The following is an 18,399-nucleotide window of genomic DNA, read 5'->3' as shown; positions in this document are numbered from 1 at the left end:
CTGCTGCATCTTTGCAAAGCGTGTGGGGACAGGAAGGCAGGCCCTGAGCAGAGGGAGTGGGGAGCCTTTGGCCCAACTTTCAGAGCCACTGGCCAGGACCTATGAAAGGCCTCATTGTCTGAGCGCTGTGAAGGCCCTGTGAAGTGCCCAGCCACTCAGAGCCCACAGCCACCCTGCAGGACAGGAGCACCTGTCAACATTGCCAAGCCTGCTCCCTGCCTTCTTCCCAAAAAAGGCTCGGAGACAGCCTGCGCACACACGGGACAGGCACACACACTCACACATACACATACACACACACTGGGAGCTGGGAGCTGAAATACAAAAACACCGAGCTAGGAACCAAATAAGGGAGGACAGCCTCAGGGTAGGAATCCAGCTGTACTATAGAGAACAGCATGAGCCTTGAGGTTCCCAGTAGACGAGGCAAAAAGGGGTAGCAGTGGGTTCAAGAGGGAGCAGCTATCCCTGAGCCAGGCTGTGCTGTGACATTAGATCACATATTCACTCCAGAAGCTCAGCCATGTTTCCTAGTGCCTTGTGAATATGAGCTTACCTCTAGATGCAGAATGTGTTGGCTCTTAATTCCTTTTAAAATGTGGGAGTTAAAAGGACACAAAATTGGACCAATATTTCTTAGTAAGCACCCCTCAGGTGGCTATTCATTTAGTGAACATTTAGTGAGCACCTACCTATTGGGTACCAGCTCCTATGCTGGAAGCTCCCAGATGTATCATCTCAGCCACTCTTGGGTCTCCCCTGGGTTGTTTTATCATTCTACCCCTTGTACTGATGAACAAATCAAGGCTAAGAGAGGGTGGATCACTTCTGAGTGACAGGGAAATGTGGCAGAGCTAGGGCCAAGCCCACACCTGCCACCCGCCACCCAGGTTCCCATTCTGTGGCCCTGAAAGACAGAGTCTTCCAACCAGGGCTCAGAGGAATACAGAGAAACAAACCACCCCAAATCACACAGTCATGACAGCAGGGCCCTGCAGTCTAGTCCATGGCCACACCTGGGGTGGGCTGATCACAGGCTGCTGGAGGATGGCCCTTCCCCTCCCTCCGACAGCCCAGCCTAGAGCCCCCCAACAATGGCCAGAGCAGGATGCTGGCCTCCCATCCCTGGTCCTGCCTAGACCCATGTCTGGAGAGGAAGGGGAACAGGGAAGCAAACTCAGAGCTTAAGAGCCACCCTATGCGGTCCAGCCCAGTCTGTTCTGTAAGCAGAACCTCAGGGGCCTCTCCAAGTCAGCTACCTGTTCTCAGCAAAGCTAGATATAAAAGGAACTCTGTTAGCTCATCAGCCACATGAGACCATGGGGAAGTTGAGCGAGGATGACAAACAACAGTGAGCCCACTAGCATGGCCATCGTCAAAATCATGGAAAACACCAAGTGTCACTGAAGATGTGGAGCAAACAGAATCCCCATGCCTTGCTGGCAGAGGTATAAAGCATTCGGGCCACTGGGAACTGGAGGGGAAGTTCTTCAAGAAGCTCAACATAAAAGGTGTCCATCTGTGGCACAGCTGGCAGTGCAAGCATGCCGTATGAGTGCTGGATCAAATTCCAGCTGCTCTGCTACTGATCCAGCTCCCTGCTAACGTGCCGCGGAAGGCAGTGGAAATGACTCCAGTGCTCAAGCCCCTGCACTAATGTGGGCAATCTCAGTGGACTTCTAATTACTGTCTTCAACCTGGATCGGCCAGAGCCAACGTGACCATTTGGAGGCTGAACCAACAAATGGAAGATCTCTGACCCTCCTCTTTAATTCTGGCTTTCAAATAAATAAATAGATCTTTTTCAAAAAGCAAAGTGGAGGAGGGAGGGAGGGAGGGAAGGGATGAATCCCTATATCTATAAAAAAATGTATTGTGGAAAATAGTAAAAGACAGGAAGAAAGAGAGAAGTATAGAGAGAGGACGGTGGGGCCAGCATTGTACAGCGATCTAAGCCTCTGACTGCAATACTAGCATCCCATATGGCTGCCAGTTAGAGTCTCAACTGGTTCACTTCCAATTCAGCTTCCTGCCAATGACATGGAAAATCAGTGGAGGATGGCCCAAGGCTTTGGGGCCCCTGCACCCACCTGGGAAACCCACAGAAGCTCTGGACTCTCAGCTTTGGCCTACCCCAGCTTTGGCCATTGCAGCCATTTGGGGAATGAATCAACAGATAGAAGACCTCTCTGTCTCTCCATCTGTAACTTCATCTTTTGAATAAACAAAAATGAATCTCTTAAAAATAAGGAAAAATTTTTCCTTATTTTTAAGATTTATTTATTTTTTATTACAAAGTCAGATATACAGAGAAGAGGAGAAACAGAGAGGAAGATCTTCCATCCGATGATTCACTCCCCAAGTGACCACAACGGCCGGTGCTGTGCCGATCTGAAGCCAGGAGCGAGGAACTTCCCCAGGTCTCCCATGCAGGTGCAGGGTCCCAAAGTATTGGGCCGTCCTCAACTGCTTTCCCAGGCCACAAGCAGGGAGCTGGATGGGAAGTGGGGCTGCCGGGATTAGAACCGGCACCTATATGGGATCCCGGCGCATTCAAGGTGAGGACTTTAGAGGCTAGGCCACGGTGCTGGGCCTGGAAAAATTTTTTAAAAAACAAAGTGGTTATTTTGCTGTTATAGGGATTTCATCTTAAAATTTTAATTCTTGAGTGAAAATACCTTAGACAAATATCAGGTCAACATACTAATTTAAATTTAATTTAAAGGGCAATTATATTTTAAGCAAAGAGTAAAAACAGAGTCCAGTGCATGTGCTGTTGAGGAGCCAGCAGGGGGGAGGGGGGAAGGGTAGCACAAGCTCCCTGGGCCTTCACGTCCTCATCTGTCAAATGGACACTTAACTTAATAGCTGTCGAGCTCACACCAAGAAGCCCCCAGGAGGTAGCCAACACCCTCCCCTCGCCCCCAGTCATGCTAGCCTTCTCTCAGTTCCTCACATGCCTCATCCCTGCACCGCTGCCCCAGGGCCTTGGCCTGTGCCACTCCCTCTGCCTAGAACATGTGTCCTGCTCCACCACACTCTCCAGTCAACCCTCCGCTCCTGCCAGCCTGCTCCTCACCTCTGCAGTGTGGTCCGCTGAGTGATGGCCCTATTTGGGTGACATCAAATCAGAAGACCACAAAGCAAGAGCCTCTCTCTTTCTCTCTCCTCATGCCTGCTACACCCAAGGCCAGGGAGAAAAGAGGCCAGCTTGCTGGGACCAAAGACATGATCTGCTCAGTGTGTCCTCAACATCCACTAGTGTCACCCCATACAGGCAGGGAGAACAAGTGCCATGGGGCCCATTGCCAGCCCAGTCTCTCACCCAGCCAGACATCACCTGCCTCCCTCCACCCCCAGTGGTAAAAATAATCTCCTCTGAAACCTGACACCTTCTCCTGCTGGGTCACTTTGAGGAGCCCCAGGGGCCCAAACAAGTGGAGAGGGCAGTTCCTGACCACGCAGCTATTCCTACCAAGTGCACAGCTTTCAGAGGTGCTGTACTGGAGTCCCCAGCAGTCCCCATTCCTGAAGGAGCACAGAGCTCCCTCCTCTACCGACCCTGCAGCCATTTCTGGGTCATACCTACATACTTATATGCAGGAGAAACTGAGGCACAAAAGTCTCTCTATCCAGGGTTTTAAGTGATTAGAAAGCAGTTTCATCCTAGAGAAGAACAAGTCCCCCTGCCCCATACCCTGACCACCCACTTCCATGTGGGAGGGAGATTGGCCAATAGCAAAGGGCTAGGTCCACAGAGGCCAGGGAGGATGCAGCAGTGGGGCCTGCTGAGATCTTGAATGCATGCTCAGCATCTCTTGCTTCCCATGGTGGGAAACAGAATTGCTAAGAAGGGAGGCAATGGTGGAGAGGGAGGTGTCAATGACTTGGGACTCTCTAGGGACTAGCTCCCTCACCCACCAAACCATGGGCAAACCTTTCAAGGGCACCCCAGGGTGCAAAGGCAGGAACACAGTGAAGGGCTTTGCGAACCCTCATTGAAAAGCAGAGCTGACCAGCCCCATGGGCCAACCAAGGGCTAGAGGAAAACCCATGTGGGGGACCAGGGCTTAGCCAGGAGGTACTGCCACAGGGGCTGTGACTAAAAGCCAAAGCCTGCGGGACAGGGGAAGAATGTTTGGGGCCAGATAAACTTGGGGTTCACATCAGCCAATACTCTTACTCCCCTTCCTCTGGGTCGTTTGGATGCTGTCATGGCAGTGTGGCCAGACCAGCCACCCACAGGACATAGCAAGTGTTTAGCTCAACTTCCTCAATCCACAACATCAAGAGAGGTGGGGGTACAGGAGAGATGGGGAACAATCACCTTCCACGTGTGCTAAGCATTCCATAAGCAATCTCTCTTCATCATCACACGGCCCTATCACCTATTCCCATTTCACAGATGGGGGAAGCGGAGGCCGGGAAAGGGTAAGTCGCACAGACACACAGCCTGCAAACGGCAGAGTTGGATTTGAACCCAGCTCCACAGAACTCCAAGGCTGAGACTCTAATTGCTTCTCCTGGTGGGGCCCTGCTGTAGCCCAGGCATCTGGGACACTGCCCTTCCTGACCCAGGCTGGCAGGGCCAGCTCCATACCTCCTGAACAGTGTCCCTGCTTGTCCACCCTCACCTCTGAAGGGGGCAGAGAGGGTAGCAGCCCTTCACCCAGCCTTCCAGAACACTGTTACACTAGGCCACTGTCAGGGAGGATGGGGCAAGCTCTCAGTCACCTGAAAACTGCCAGCTGCCATCCCCCCACTTCAGTGGCTTGTTTGCCCCACCCTTGTCCCCACCCTGAATCCCAATGGAAATATCTCCACCGAGAAGCAAGGCTGCCCGACCCTGCCCTTCCATCCCGCAACCCACGCAACTGCTCCCTGTAGCTGCCCACCAACCCTTACACGCAGCACTCCCCAGAAAGGGGCCCAATGGTGTTAGAACGAGCTGGCTGAGCCAGCTCTGATAGCGGCCAAGCCAGCATGAAAATCGTGTTCAAAGGAAGCTGGTTGCACACAGGAGCCCCAGCCAGTGAATCAGGCTGGTTGGAGGCCATGCAAGGGCAGACCCAGCCTCTGTCTTCCCAGAGGCCTTCGGTCTGCCCTGCCAGGCAGCCAAGGCCACTGCCTGCCATGTGGCTGGGTCACCATGGCAACGGTGGCCAGGCAGTGGGCCAGACGGGCCCTCCATCCTGCCGGCAACCTCATTTACCCTAGAACTGGGCGCAGCAGCTCCAGGCACCCCAATCCCCCCAGGAGGCCAAGGGGAGAGAGACAAGAGGAAAGGAGGTGCAGTGAGAGCAGTTATGGAAGTGGAAGGGGCAGAGTCAGGGAGAGGAGAGAAGGGCGAGCAAGGAGGATGAGGTCAGAGGGAAAAAATAGAGGTTGGTAGGGAACCAAGCAAAAAGAACGAATAAACACACAGAGAAGCAGGAAAGGGGCCCCCTTCCAATTCTCCCCTTCCCCTCCCCCTCACCCCACTGCCTCCCCCTCCTCCCACATACATTCCTACCGCAGGAGCTTGGTCACAGCTGGGACTTCCTGCACCAGGAACCTAGCAGCCCTATAGGCCCTTCAAAGAAACGACCCCCAGTTGCTCCTCCAGGTCCCCACAGGCCCCTCCCATGGAGGGATGGTGTCCTCGCCCTCCCCAGAACAAGGGGTACCTCAGGCATCACCTTCTGCCACCTCCCCACCCTCCACACCAGGGCCAGAGCTCTCCTACCTCCCACGCCATCCAATTACCCTTGCACACACAACGACTTTTCTTTTTCCCCAACATGCTCAAAAAGCTGTTTCTAAACAGGGTGGAGTGGCTGGCAGGTGCAGGCATGGAAATCTCCTGCACCCAAGGCACTCCGTGACGCCACCCAAGGGGTGCAGCAGGTTTGGGAACAGGTCCCATCCTGTAAGGCTGCTTTGCAGGCCCCAGGGTGCCACATCTGCAGAGTTGGCCAGAGGCCAGGATCCTAAGCAGGTGCACCAACAACTTCACAGCACCTAGCTGCGTCCTAGGCGCCTGCCTGGCCCCATGCCCTTCGGCTACACAGGTGCCTCATCATACCTGCCCCAGTCCCACCTTAACTCTGCATGTCCACACCGTCTCAGAGAAATCTGAGTCTACAAGACAGAAATAGGGGAAAGGTGGAGAGAGAAGAAAGAAAAAGAGAGGAAGGCCCAGGCGCAGGCAGGAAGGGGGCTCAGCTGGAGCTGGGTCTGGGCCCTGCTTCCTCCCTAGCCTTGAACCTTTCCATCCACATACATGAAATGGGAATAAGAACATCCTAGTAAGGCTATGATGGTGCATACAAGGGTTTGCAATAGGATCTGACATAAAACAAGCGCTTGCCAACTGTGGTACTCTGCTGTCAGGCCCCTGCCACCCCAAAGAAGACCCAGATGAAGCCCCTAAGGTTCCCACCTGCTGTCTGGCCCAACCCTGGCCTTTGCGGTCATTTGGGGAGTGAACCAGATCAAAGATCTCTCTCACTCTCTCTGTTTCAAATTAAAAAGGCAAATCTTCAAAAGAATAACAATAACCAATCATAATCAATGGAGGCAGGGACAGGTATTTCACCTGTCATTTAAGATGCTGACTTAACACAACAGTACCGGAGTTCCAGTCCCTGCTCCAGCTTCCTGCTCACGCAGATCCTGGGGGCAACAATGATGGCTCAGGGCATTGAATTACCATGGGAAATCTGGATTGAGTTCCCAGCTTCCGGCCTTGACCCAGCCTGGACAGGGTTACTAGGGAATGAACCAGACAGTAGGTAGGAGCTAACATTTTCTCCTCCCTCACTCTCTGCCTCTCAAATAAAATTTTTAAGCCAAGGTATTATCAAAGGACAAAGGCAATCATCTGAGTGAGGAAGGAACCCCCTGCAAGGTAGCAGGGATCAGGTGACAATGACATTCACCTTCTGCCTCCTACCCAGCGTGGCCACCTGGGCACACCATCCATCCATCTACCACCAGAGCTTCATTTCAGCCAAGAACCAAAGTGCTGGGCTTCCACCATGGTTCGCTGTCCAGTGGCCCCATGCAGGCCTGCTCAAGGCCAGGAGCTGGGAACCCAGTCCAGGTTTCCAGTGAGGGTGACAGGAACCCCATGACTTGAGCCATCACTGCTACTTGCCAGGAGCTGCACTGGCAAGACGCTGGAGCACAGACTAGAACTCCAGCATTCTGCTGTGGGCTCCCGAGGCCACCCACAGCCATCCACACCCAGAAGTTCACACTCCCAGCCTCTGCCAGGCCCCAGGAAGAGACACTGTAAAAACTGAAATTGAACCTGGGAAGTGTCTGCAGTGGAACACCACACTTACCTGCTCCATTCCAGTCATACTCAGGCTTGCCCATGATGCCCTAAAAGTGTGTCCCATGGAATTCCAGAACCAAATAGATGAACACAAGACTGGGCCTGTTACCCATGTTTCGCTTTCCTGCTGCTATGTCATTTGTTTAAGTTGATTGCATGCTGGGGTGGCACTAGCTGAGTAATTGTTGATGCAAACACAACCTCACAGTTTCATCTATCCACAAAGTCCACAGCGACAAGCCCTGCTGCAACCAAAGAGGGCCTTGTGGCTGCTGGAGGCCTCACGCTGCGGTGAGCAGTGGGAGGGAGGGAAGGAATGACTCACAGGGGTTTGGCAAGTGGTGTGAGGCCCAGGCCTGGGAACGAATCAGAGGGAACAGGAGTGGCCAGGACCAGGATGGACAAGCAGACAACAGGCTACAGGAGCCTGGCTGCAAACAGGCTGGGGCAGGGGGTGGGCAGCAGGAGTCCCAGCAAAGTATTAAAACCAAGACCACACGGGGATGAATCCAGCTAGAAGGAGGCCAGTTCTGGCCAGGCAGGGACCAACATGGACCTTTTTGAAAACTCTCACTCAATCCATTTAGGTGCTGGGTCCACAGTACTGAAGACACAGGCTCGTGTCTCCTGGGCAGAAGCAACAAGAACATGTTTTCAGAGTGCCAAGAAGAAAGCAAACCCAGGGGTTATGACAGAGAGAAAGTGGTGGAAGGGGATGGGGCTGGTGAGGCTGGGTAGCCAAGGAGCTGCCTAGCTATGATCTCATTGAATGAGAAGGAGGCACAACTGTGTGAGGTGCTGGGGGTGCTAGGGTGCAAGGGAAAGACGAGGGACCAAATGGGTAACTCCTGTGGTTCCGGAGTTGTGGAACCCCTTTGGAGAACTAAACCAGGAATGACATCGAGGAGTCGCAAGATCCTGTGAATTATTTAGCGCGAAAGGTCAAGGAGCCCACCCCTCCCACCCAGAGACACCAGCAGCAGATAAGCATACTTAAGATTCGGGGATGCTGTGGTCTGGCTGCCAGTTTGGGTATTCCTCACAATGAGAGGCAGAGTCTAACCCCCCCCCCGCCCAGCCCTTGAGTCCAAGACCCCTTTAGGGACATATCAGCCAGCCAGCACTGACTCCTGTAGCTCCTGCCCAGGCCTCCAGGAACATTGACTCTGGGGCAGTCAGCTGCCAGCTGGGAAATCTGACTCCCCTGAGACCTTCAGACTGCAGACGGCTGTACAGGGGGGTGCCCTGGGCAGCAGCCCATGGCCCAGTGCAGCCATCCCAGCACCCTCGCCTCCCCAGTTGTACTTATGTGCCAGTAACCTCCATCTATGCCATGTAGAGCAGAAGAGCCATCCAGTCAAGCCCTGCCCAAACCCAAGACCCACAGAATCACCAGATACACTGAAAGGCTGGTTGTTGTGAACCACTATGTTCTGTAGCCCTGTTGGCTAGAGTGAGCATGGTACAAGGAATGCTGGCAGACAAGAGGTGTGCATGCCCCTGTGATGCTGAGAGGTCCAGGAGGAGCCTGCAGAGACAGTGGAGCAGGGAGCAGTTCTCCCGAAAGGAGCCAGCCTGCCCCAGGAGGTCTGGGTAGGTGGGAGGGATGTTCTTGTGTGATTGGACCACTGAAAGCGGGGAGGAGGGAGAAGAGGAGTCCAGCTGGAGCAGATTAAGGAAAGGCTAAGAGGTCACAGAGTGAAAAGTTGCTCAGAGATTTTTATAAGCAACAGGTGGAAGGGGACAAGCAGCGGGGGAATGGGACATGGGGATGGGAAGAGGCTTCATTTGCCTAGAGTCTGGGAGGGAGCAGAACAAGAGACCTGCTCACAGGGCCCTGCCAGTCCAAGGGGGTGCCCTGAATTGGTGCCTGCAAGACCCGAGGTGCCCAAACACTGCCTTCACAGGCACTCAAGGGTCCCTTCCCAGGGTGACAGGTGCCCTTCCTCATGCGCCTCCTAAGTGCAGGTGATCAATTCCATATGAAACAAGAATCCTCCTTTTACAGGGAAGGGAAAAGAAACTCAGCAGACAAGGGAAGAGCCGCCCACAGGCTTCCTACAGAGTCAAGAGCTTGCACTTCACTCTGACTCCAAGTACCCCAGGCGTGCTGCAAGAGGGACACTGGCTGGAGCAAGAGCAGATGGCCCAGCATGGACTCGCTGCCTCCAATTCTGCTGTCCAAGGTAATGACCCTTCTACCAGCGCCAACACTGCCACCACCGCCACACCTCTTAAGGAGGGCTGGCCTGACCTCCCATAGCCTGCGTGGCCATGCCTTCTTGGCCTTCCCAAGCTGAAGTTGTACCTTCACCTTCCAAAGCCCTGGGAGGGTGCGGCCCAGGTGGGAGGCGAGAAACAAAACTATGCTTGCCTGGCCCCAAGCTCACTTAATCCTTCTCTCTCTCTCTCTCTCAGGTCTCTTTCCCATGTCCCCATCTGCTCTCAAAGCCTTCAGGGGAGCCCCTTGACCCCTTAATACTCATCTCTTCTACAGAGATGCCAGCGTGATGTTAACCTGCCCATCACTGAGCAGGCTCAAGTGTTAGGGACCATTACACCTCACCCCACTGCCGATACACATACCCTCAATGGTGGGGAAATTGAGGCTGGAATCAGACTCTCATCTGTCCCACACCCCACACCTACCCCTGCTCACGGAGGAGGAACTGAGGAGGGAGGAGTAGGGTTGCTTTGCGCCCTCCCTCAGGTGCCAGAGCGCCAAACAAATCCACCGGCTTCTTGCAGGACTCTGAGCAGCACCCCAAAGGAGGCCTGGGAGCCACGCCCCTTCCTGACCTCTCACCAGAGATCCTGGGCCCAGGGCCACACCTGGACTGGTCCACGCCCTGGGGGCAGGTCACAACCTGTTCCAGAGGCTGCAAAGGAGACATGGTCTTGGCCAGGAAGCTGGGAGACCCAGCACCCCAGGCCACAGACTGCATTTCCCTGGGTCTCTGGGCCTCAGCTCAGCTCAGGTACTTCTGGATGGCCAGGGTAGACCCTGTGAGGACACTGGCAGGGCCGAAGCCGGCACTCTGTAACTGTTTGAGTACCTACTATGTGCCAGGCCCTCACAGACACAAGACCATGGTTCTACATCCAGAACATTCTGTAGCCATCCCTGAGACCCTGTGAGAACAAAGGAGCTGGGACTGCAAGGCAAGGCGTGCCAACTGGGCCTTTGCACCTAGCTCCCAAAGCTACTTCTAGCAGGCTGCCTCTCCGAGGGCTTCTCTTAACAACTCCTGTCTGCTGGAGGTAAATCCCAGCTACCAAAGAAACCCAGCCAGAGATACGCATTACGCAGACAGGGGCTGTCTCCCCGGTGTCATTGCCAAAGTCCCGCACCCATTGTTTCCCTATAAACAAACTCTTTCCCAGCCTGGCCCTTGCATCCATATCCCGCAAAGTTTTTTAAGACTGTCACCTCCTCCAGGGAGCCTGCCATGACCCCACCGCTGGGTAGAGGACACCTCAAGGCTTCCCTCTGGCACAGCCTGGCCACACTGTGCTGCTGCCGGTCATCTTGCACCTCTGCCTTCCATCCAGATGGAGCACCTGAGGATAAGCATCATCAGATTTATCTCCCTGCCCGCCACTGCAAGTGCAGGATTCTAGCCTTTTCCATTCTGCCCTCCGCGGCCTTCTACCTGCAAGGAGGCTGCTCCAGGGAACAGCAGGACACGTGGGCCTGCAGCAAAGGAGATGGCGGGGGACCAGCTGGCAGCACCATCTGTCCCTGGAGCCACAGAGCAGAGCAGGCACGAGGCAGAGATGTCAGTGCCTTGGCCCTACCAGGTCAGCCTGGGACAAGGAAGTGGAGCCCCAGCGCCAGCTGGAGCCAGGCTTAGACCTGACTCTGAGGGCCCTGACTGCTCCACAGGGAGTCCAGGCCAGGGCCTTGGTTTTCTTATCTGTAAAGGCAGGCAGTGCTGGTAGCCTGTAGAGCTGATGGAAAGTTTTACACTTAGCAGCTACTCAACAGAAAGTTAGCTCCCTACCATCTCATCTGAGCACCAAGCCATGATTAAACCACCAAGCAGGGGCTGCTGCTGTGCAGAGTGGGTAAAGCTGCCTCCTCTGACACCAGCATCCTATATGGGTGCCAGTTCCTGTCCCAGCTGCTCCACCTCTAACCTAGCTCCCTGCTTAAGGCCTGGGAAAGCAGTGCAGGATGGCCTAGTGTTTGGGCCTCGGCCACCATGAGTCCCTTCACCATGGGAGACCCAGATGAAGTTCCTGGTTCCTGTCTTTGTCCTGGCCCAGCTCTGGCCACTGCAGCCATCTGGGGAGTGAACTAGCAGATGGAACCATCTCTCCCTTTGTCTCTCTTTCTCTATATAACTCTTGCTTTCTAATAAATAAATCTTTAAAGGGCCCGGCGCAGTGGCCTAGCAGCTAAAGTCCTCACCTTGAACATACCAGGAATCCCATATGGACGCCGGTTCTAATCCCAGGAGCTCTGCTTCCCATCCAGCTCTCTGCTTGTGGCCTGGGAAAGCAGTGGAGGACGGCCCAAAGTTTTGGGACCCTGCACCCATGTGGGAGACTTAGAAGAGCTCCTGGCTCCTGGCTTCGGATCAGTTCAGCTCTAGCCATTGCGGTCGCTTGGGGAGTGAATCATCAGACCGAAGATTTTCCTCTCTGTCTCTCCTCCTCTCTGTATATCTGACTTTCCAATAAAAATAAATAAATCTTTATTAAGATAAATAAATAAGTAACTTATAAAGAAACCTGACTTTGAGATGAAATTAAACAAAAATTAATAAATGGAGCCAATATAGTAGCAAGCTAATCTTCCATCTGCAGCACTGGCATACCGTATGGGTGCCAGCTTGCCTAGCTACCCTACTCCTTATCCAGCTCCCTTCTTGTGGCCTGGGAAAGGAGCACAGGATGGCACAAAGCCTTGGTATCCTGCATGCAAATAGGAGACTCAGAAGAAGCTCCTGGCTCCTGGCTTCAGATTGGCTCAGCTCTGGCTGTTATGGCCACCTGGAAAGAAAACCAGCAGATGGACCACCTCTGTTTCTGTCTCTCCTTCTCTTTCTCTCTGTAAAAGCTGCTTTTCAAGTAAAATAAATCATTTTTTTAAGGAACAATTTTTACCATGGCCAGTGATGTGCCAAACTCTGCCCTCCTCCAGCACCATCAATCCTGCCAAAATGTGCAGGTATTCACAGACCCAGGTCAGGCCACCCATGGGACTCAAGCCGCCAGAGGTGGCATCTCTGACCAGCTCCCGGGTCCTTGCCACCATCCTGTAGAGCAGCAGGCAGCTCCCCAAAGCCCCCAGCAAAGACAGCTTGACCTGGCCTCCTGCCCAGACCAAGCGATGAGGGGTAGTGCTATAGGTGGGGAGTCAGTTCAGTGACATGTCAGCGTGAGCAGAGGATGCTGGGACAGTGAAGCCACTTTCTGGGTACCCAAAGCTCCAATGCCTTCCCAGCCAGAAGTAGGACAGGTCAGGGTTCTAGGTCTTACCAGCTCTACAAGCCTGTGGGCCTCACCTGCGCCAGGGAGCCAAGAGGAGCCAGCAGGAAGCCAGGCCACGGGGACCTCCACAGTGCTAGCCTGCTAGCCTGCTAGCCCCTGGGAGAAGAGGAGCTACTGCGATGCGTTTCAAGGAGGCAGAGACTGCATGCCTTGACACTAAGTCTGCAGACCAGAGCTCCCAGTCCTGGACAACACAAGCCACAGTGCTCCAGCCTCCCAGGCCTCCCCCACTAGACCCAGGTCACCCCCCTACACACCACCTGCAGCACCTCCCAGCCTCATCTTAGCCCCACCACCACCACCACAGCCACAACGTCCCTCACTCACACACTTACGCCTTCACTCAGCAGCTGGGATCCTCTCAGCGCCTGCAGATGAACACGCTATACTTCCTCTGCCCTACTCCTCCCCCAGTGCCTCCTGTGTCTGCTCACTGTCGACTCTCCCTCCCCCTCACAGGTCCCTGTAGGCCACAGCCACTGGCTAGCTGTGTGACCTAAGGCAAGTTACGAAACCTCTCTGTCTTGGATTCATCTATCCTTGGGGCATCACAACCCCAAACACTTCCCAGAGGGTGAGTCCGTGCACTCCACACGTAGCTAGCCTCCCGGGGCATTTACTCCTGTCGTGACTAGATCCACAACACCTGCTGCGGCTCTCGGTGTCACCGATGCCCACCTGCCTTTGTGCTGTCTCCCTCCCACTTGCTGCAGCTCCATGAGACCTGGGGGAGGGGCAGGGCGGGGGTGGGGGCGGCGGATGCTAGGTCCACCTAGCACCTGTCCAGGCACATCCCTCAGTACATACCTAGGGAGAGAGAAGGTGCAGTCGGCACAGTACCCCAAGATGTCATTCACTGTGGAGCGGGCCAGGTTGGGAACCCCATGGAAGTGATAGCTGAGCTGGATTTTGAAGCAGAAGAAGAGTTCCCAGACAGATCAAAGCACTGAAGCTGATAGCCTATGGCCAAAACTAGGGTCTCCATGTGACTCCTGATGGGAACTGAAGTTAGGAGTTTGAGTCTTGGGACTGGCACCATGGTATGGTACGCTAAGCCTCCACCTAAGGTGCCAGCATTCCATAGGGACCCCGGTTCATGTCCAAACTACTCCACTTCCCACCCAGCTCCCTGATTATGACTTGGGAACACAGCAGAGGATGGCTCAAATCCTTGGGACTCTACCCATATGAGAGACCCAGAAGAGGTCCCTAGCTCATGACTTCGGCTCAGCTCAGCTATGGGAGAATGAACCAGCAGGTGGAACACCCCTCTCTGTCTCTATAACTCTGCCTTTCAAATAAACATAAAACAATGTTTTTTTACATTTTTTATAGTTTGAGCCCCCATACTCTGATTTCTCTTTAGATCAAATAAATCTTTCACCTTTTACTAAAAAACAACAAAAAAAAAGTTTGAGCCTTACTCTTCCTCCAGGAAGTTGTACAGGAGTACCTCCCACAGCCACTCATTCATTCCATAGTTCTAGAGCTCCTGAACTGTGCGTGGGAGTGGGGTCATTGCAGGAGGTGGGTCTCTGCCTTTCATAGTCAGGACCACCCTCAGGGAGAGGTGCAAATTTTTCAAACATTCAGACCCTCCTCCCCCCTGCCAAAGTCAAGGAGGGCTGGGGGGCCACTTAACACATAGAAGCCCACAGAGGAAAACACCTGGCCCCAGATCACACCATGAGAGTTACAGTGAACAGAAGATTCTAGCACACCTGACATGGCCAAAACCACCCCAGGCTTGGGCCTAGACCCCACAGTGAGGCTGGGGAAGGAGGGTGAGGGGAGCCCCTCCAGTGTCTCAAGTTCAAGGTGAAGTGGCGGGGCCCTTCCAGGGACTCTGGAACAGCAAGCAGATCTGTGAGTTCATGAGCACGGGCACACACTCTGCTGTGGTGATACGCAGCCCCTGGGTTGGCAGCGTGACCCAAGCTCAGGGAGGGAGCCACTACTTACAATGCCAGCATCCTGTGCTACAGCTCCAGTTTCAGTCCCACTTATTCTACTTCTGATCCAGCTCCCTGCTTGTAGCCTGGGAAAGCAGTCGACGACAGCCCAAAGCCTTGGGACACTATACCCACATGGGAGACCCACAAGAAACTCCTGGCTCCTGGCTTCAGGTCAGCTCAGTTCAGGCCATCGCAGCCACTTGGGGAGTGAACCAGCAGATGGAGGATCCTTCTCTCTGTTTCTCCTCTTCGTACAGCTGATTTGCCTTTCCAATACAAATAAATAAATCTTAAAAAAAAAATAAGCACTTTGGGGAGCAGGCACTTGCCATAGCAGTTTGTTTGTTTATTAAAGATTTTTTTTAATTGCAAAGTCAGATTTACAGACAGAAGGAGAGACAGAAAGATCTTCCATCTGCTGGTTCATTCCCCTAAGTGATCACAATGGCTGCAGCTGAGTTGATCTGAAGCCAAGAGCCAGGAGCTGGGGCCCAAGGCTTTAGGCCATCTTCTACTGCTTTCCCAGGCCACAAGCAGGGAGCTGGAAGGGAAGTGGAGTAATCAGGATATGAACCAACACCTATATGGGATCCCAGCACATGAAAGGCAAGGACTTTAGCCACTAGGCTACCATGCCAGGTCCACCACAGTGGTTTAGATGTCCCCTGGGGATGCCCACATTCCAAATACAGCTGCCTCGTCCCCCCAATTCTAACTTTTTACTAATGTGTACTCTGAGATACAATGGTAATGGCACACGTGGCTGACTCATTGCCACATGGGCTGGGTTGGATTCTGGGCTCTTAGTTTTAGTCTGGTTTACCTCTGGGTTTTGCAGGCATCAGAGAGTAAATCAACAGAGGCTTCTGTCCTTCTGCCTTTCAGATAAATTAAACAAATCTATAGTTTTTATTAACAAATAGCTCTGCTACCAAACCAGAAAGAATTCAGAAATCTTCATGTATTCCAGAGGAGCTAAGGAAATTCACAAAGAAGCCAGGGAACTCAAAGGATTCTTGCCAACCGGGCAATAGTCCAGAGGTGGCCCACAAGGCCAGGGTGCTGGATTATGTCCTCACAGACCCAGCTTCCAACCTGACACCCAGCCTCAATGGTTGAAAGTGGGTTGAAATTCACATGGTTAAGAGCTCAAACTGTGGAGCTCAAATCCAATCCCTGCCACTTGCCCACAGTGTGATCTTGAACCAGTTGCCAAACCTCTCGGAGTTTCCCTCTCCTTATCCAAGATGACAACAGTACCTCCCACCCGCACAGCAGGGAACTGACCGCATTAACACAGTGCGGAGCCCCGTCAGACAGCCCATATCTGCAAAGATGTGACCACATTGTGATCTTCCTGAGACGATAAACTCACAGCCCCTCCCCCAGTGACCTAAGAATCCAACTGGGCACAAAAAAAGCGCTGCAAAGCAAGAGTCCCAGGGGCTCAGTCCCAGCCTGGACCTTCCTGAGCAGTGTCCCCTGCCCCATTCATTCGCTGAGCATGCCCTGGCCTCTGGCCGTGTCGCTCTGTGCCAGCTACATCTGGAGCTCATGGACTGTGGGCAGAGATGGATGTGTGCAACCAGCACACCAGCCAGCCTGAGAAAGAGCCGACCCAGAGACTCCTGGGACTGAGAGAAAGACAGAAAACTTCCCAGAAGAGGAGGCAGCATCTGAGCTCGCAGGGCTCAGAGGAACTTGCTGAGGGAGAGAGGTTAGGAGATGTACAGGGAGGCCTGGCAGCAGGCACAGCACGGGCAGTGGTGCCGCAGAGGGGTCAGGGCGAGGGACAGAGAGGGACACACAGATAGGAGCTCAGTTGTCAAGACCCCCAGGGACAAAGTGAGGAATGTGAAGGTCAGGCTACAGGTCCCAGCAGGTGAGGAATACTCACCTTGACCTTTTAGGAGCTGCTCCAGTGTGCAGAGTGAGCTGGAGGGGGATGGAGGACCCCAAGTGCCTGCCTGCGGCTGAGGATGCTGAGTTGAGTGAAAACATCCTGCCCCCCTCCACCTCCACCCCCAACAAGGACAGCCACTCCATGCCCGATGCAACCTCTGCCCAACTGTCCTGAACTCTCCCCCACTTCCCAGACCCAAGGACCCAGCCCGTGCCAGCAAGTGCTTGGGGCTGTCTCGTGCTGCCACAGCTCCTAATCTCAACTCCAAAGTCCCCGCTGGGAGGTGCCAAGGGAGACCTCCCGCCAAGGTCATCTTGCCCAACACTCTCCCACAGTACCCATGCAGTCCTGTACTTGCTTCTGCCACGCCCCCTGTACGGCTCCCATCCACCCCAGAGCCCTGAGCTTGAAACCCCACAAGGCCAGGGAGGGGCCTCCAGCATCCAGCAGAAACCTGCACAGAACTTCCGGGGCAGGGGGTGGGGGGACACCAGCACCCTGGAACACAACTGCTGCAGAAGTCAGCAACTCTCGGAGGGCGATCCCACACCACTCAGCCAGTCCCAGCTGGGGGCTTCACTGGGGGTATTGCTGCGTGTACTACTCAGGCCGGGGGGCGCTGTGAGTGCTCCTTCCATGGAGAAGTGAAAAATGGCCCGTGGGAAGGGTGAGTCAAGCTGCAGAACCCAGGATTTGAATCAGAAGCACCAGTCTCCTCTGAGTCCCCAGCCACCAGTGCCCTGCCCTTGCCAGCGCAGCCACCCTCCGTACCCTTCGCAGGTGACCGCCGACACTCTGGATCATCGTGGCTGGCTGGCCGGTTCCCTTTAGCAGCGTCTGTAGGGCTGAGGAAGGAGCCACGGCTCTGCCAGACAGTCGCTGGTCACCTGAGCCACGGCCGGCCAGCTCCGGCTCCAAATGCAGCCACCGCCACGGCCAGCTCCGCTGCCTCTCCTCGGCTCCTCCTCCCCAAGCTCTCGCCTCCCCCTTCCTGCCCCCCTTCCCACCCAGCTGCTATCACCCCTGCCCCCCTGCTGCTTACACCCCTGCTCAGACGGCTCCTGCCAGTTGGCTGGGTGGGCACTCATTCCACTCCAACCCCGGTCAAATTCCGGTCACTCGCACTTCCAGCCCCTGTCACTGGTCCCCACGGAGTGTCTTGGCTCTGAGATGATTCCCAGGGGCTGCTGGCACGCGTGGCTCCAGCTACCCAGCTCCAGCCGGCCGGTGGCAAATGGGCAACCGGTTTCCATCCGTCCACCAGGGGTCAGGCTGGAGGCGGCAGGGCGATGGCCGGGGAGCAGCAGCACCTTGCAGCCAGCTAGCTACCAGGCACACCTGCTAGGAGCCTTCAGCCTGCGGGGAGCACCCCCTGCCTACCCCAGCTGCTGCAGCTGCTGGCTGGAGCACACCCTCACTTTCTTATGCAGGCAGTGTGACCTCCAGAAGCAGCGCCTGGGAGTCTCAGCCTGGCCCTTCTGTAGCCTTCCCAGGATTTGTCCCTCTCCCTCTCACTGCTTGCTGCCAGAGGCTGGGGGACCAGTTCGCCAAAACTCACATCAGACTTAGGATGAGCCAATAATTAAGTGGCTGGTGGTTAAGAGAAGGTGATGGGGAAGGGAGCCATGTGTGTTGTAGCATGAAGGGAGAGAGCTGGGATAGACAAGTGGGAGGGTAGGGAATGATATCATCCCATAATAACCACCTGCTCCTCCACACAC

General features: G+C 54.5%; 1 protein-coding gene across 3 annotated transcripts in view; it reads right to left on the bottom strand.

Moving 5' to 3' along the window:
- Positions 1–17,493, bottom strand: part of ACOT11 (acyl-CoA thioesterase 11) — a 43,367-nt gene extending 25,874 nt beyond the window's left edge. Inside the window, exon 1 of one of the 3 annotated variants that reach the window (XM_004588706.4) lies at positions 17,450–17,493. In XM_004588706.4, the coding sequence (XP_004588763.2) occupies positions 17,450–17,482 (33 nt within the window). In that variant the 5' untranslated portion in view covers positions 17,483–17,493. Of the gene's footprint in view, positions 1–9,970; positions 10,064–16,672; positions 16,693–17,449 lie in introns of those variants that run through there. The other 2 variants (XM_058655805.1, XM_058655798.1) reach the window with 2 other exon arrangements.
- Positions 17,494–18,399: the final 906 nt, after the last annotated feature.

The sequence above is a fragment of the Ochotona princeps genome, chromosome 2 (assembly GCF_030435755.1).
Source record: "Ochotona princeps isolate mOchPri1 chromosome 2, mOchPri1.hap1, whole genome shotgun sequence".
NCBI classification, from domain to species: domain Eukaryota; kingdom Metazoa; phylum Chordata; class Mammalia; order Lagomorpha; family Ochotonidae; genus Ochotona; species Ochotona princeps.
The sequence above is the reverse complement of the archived record's forward strand: the minus strand, read 5'-3'. Positions and strand labels throughout refer to the sequence as shown.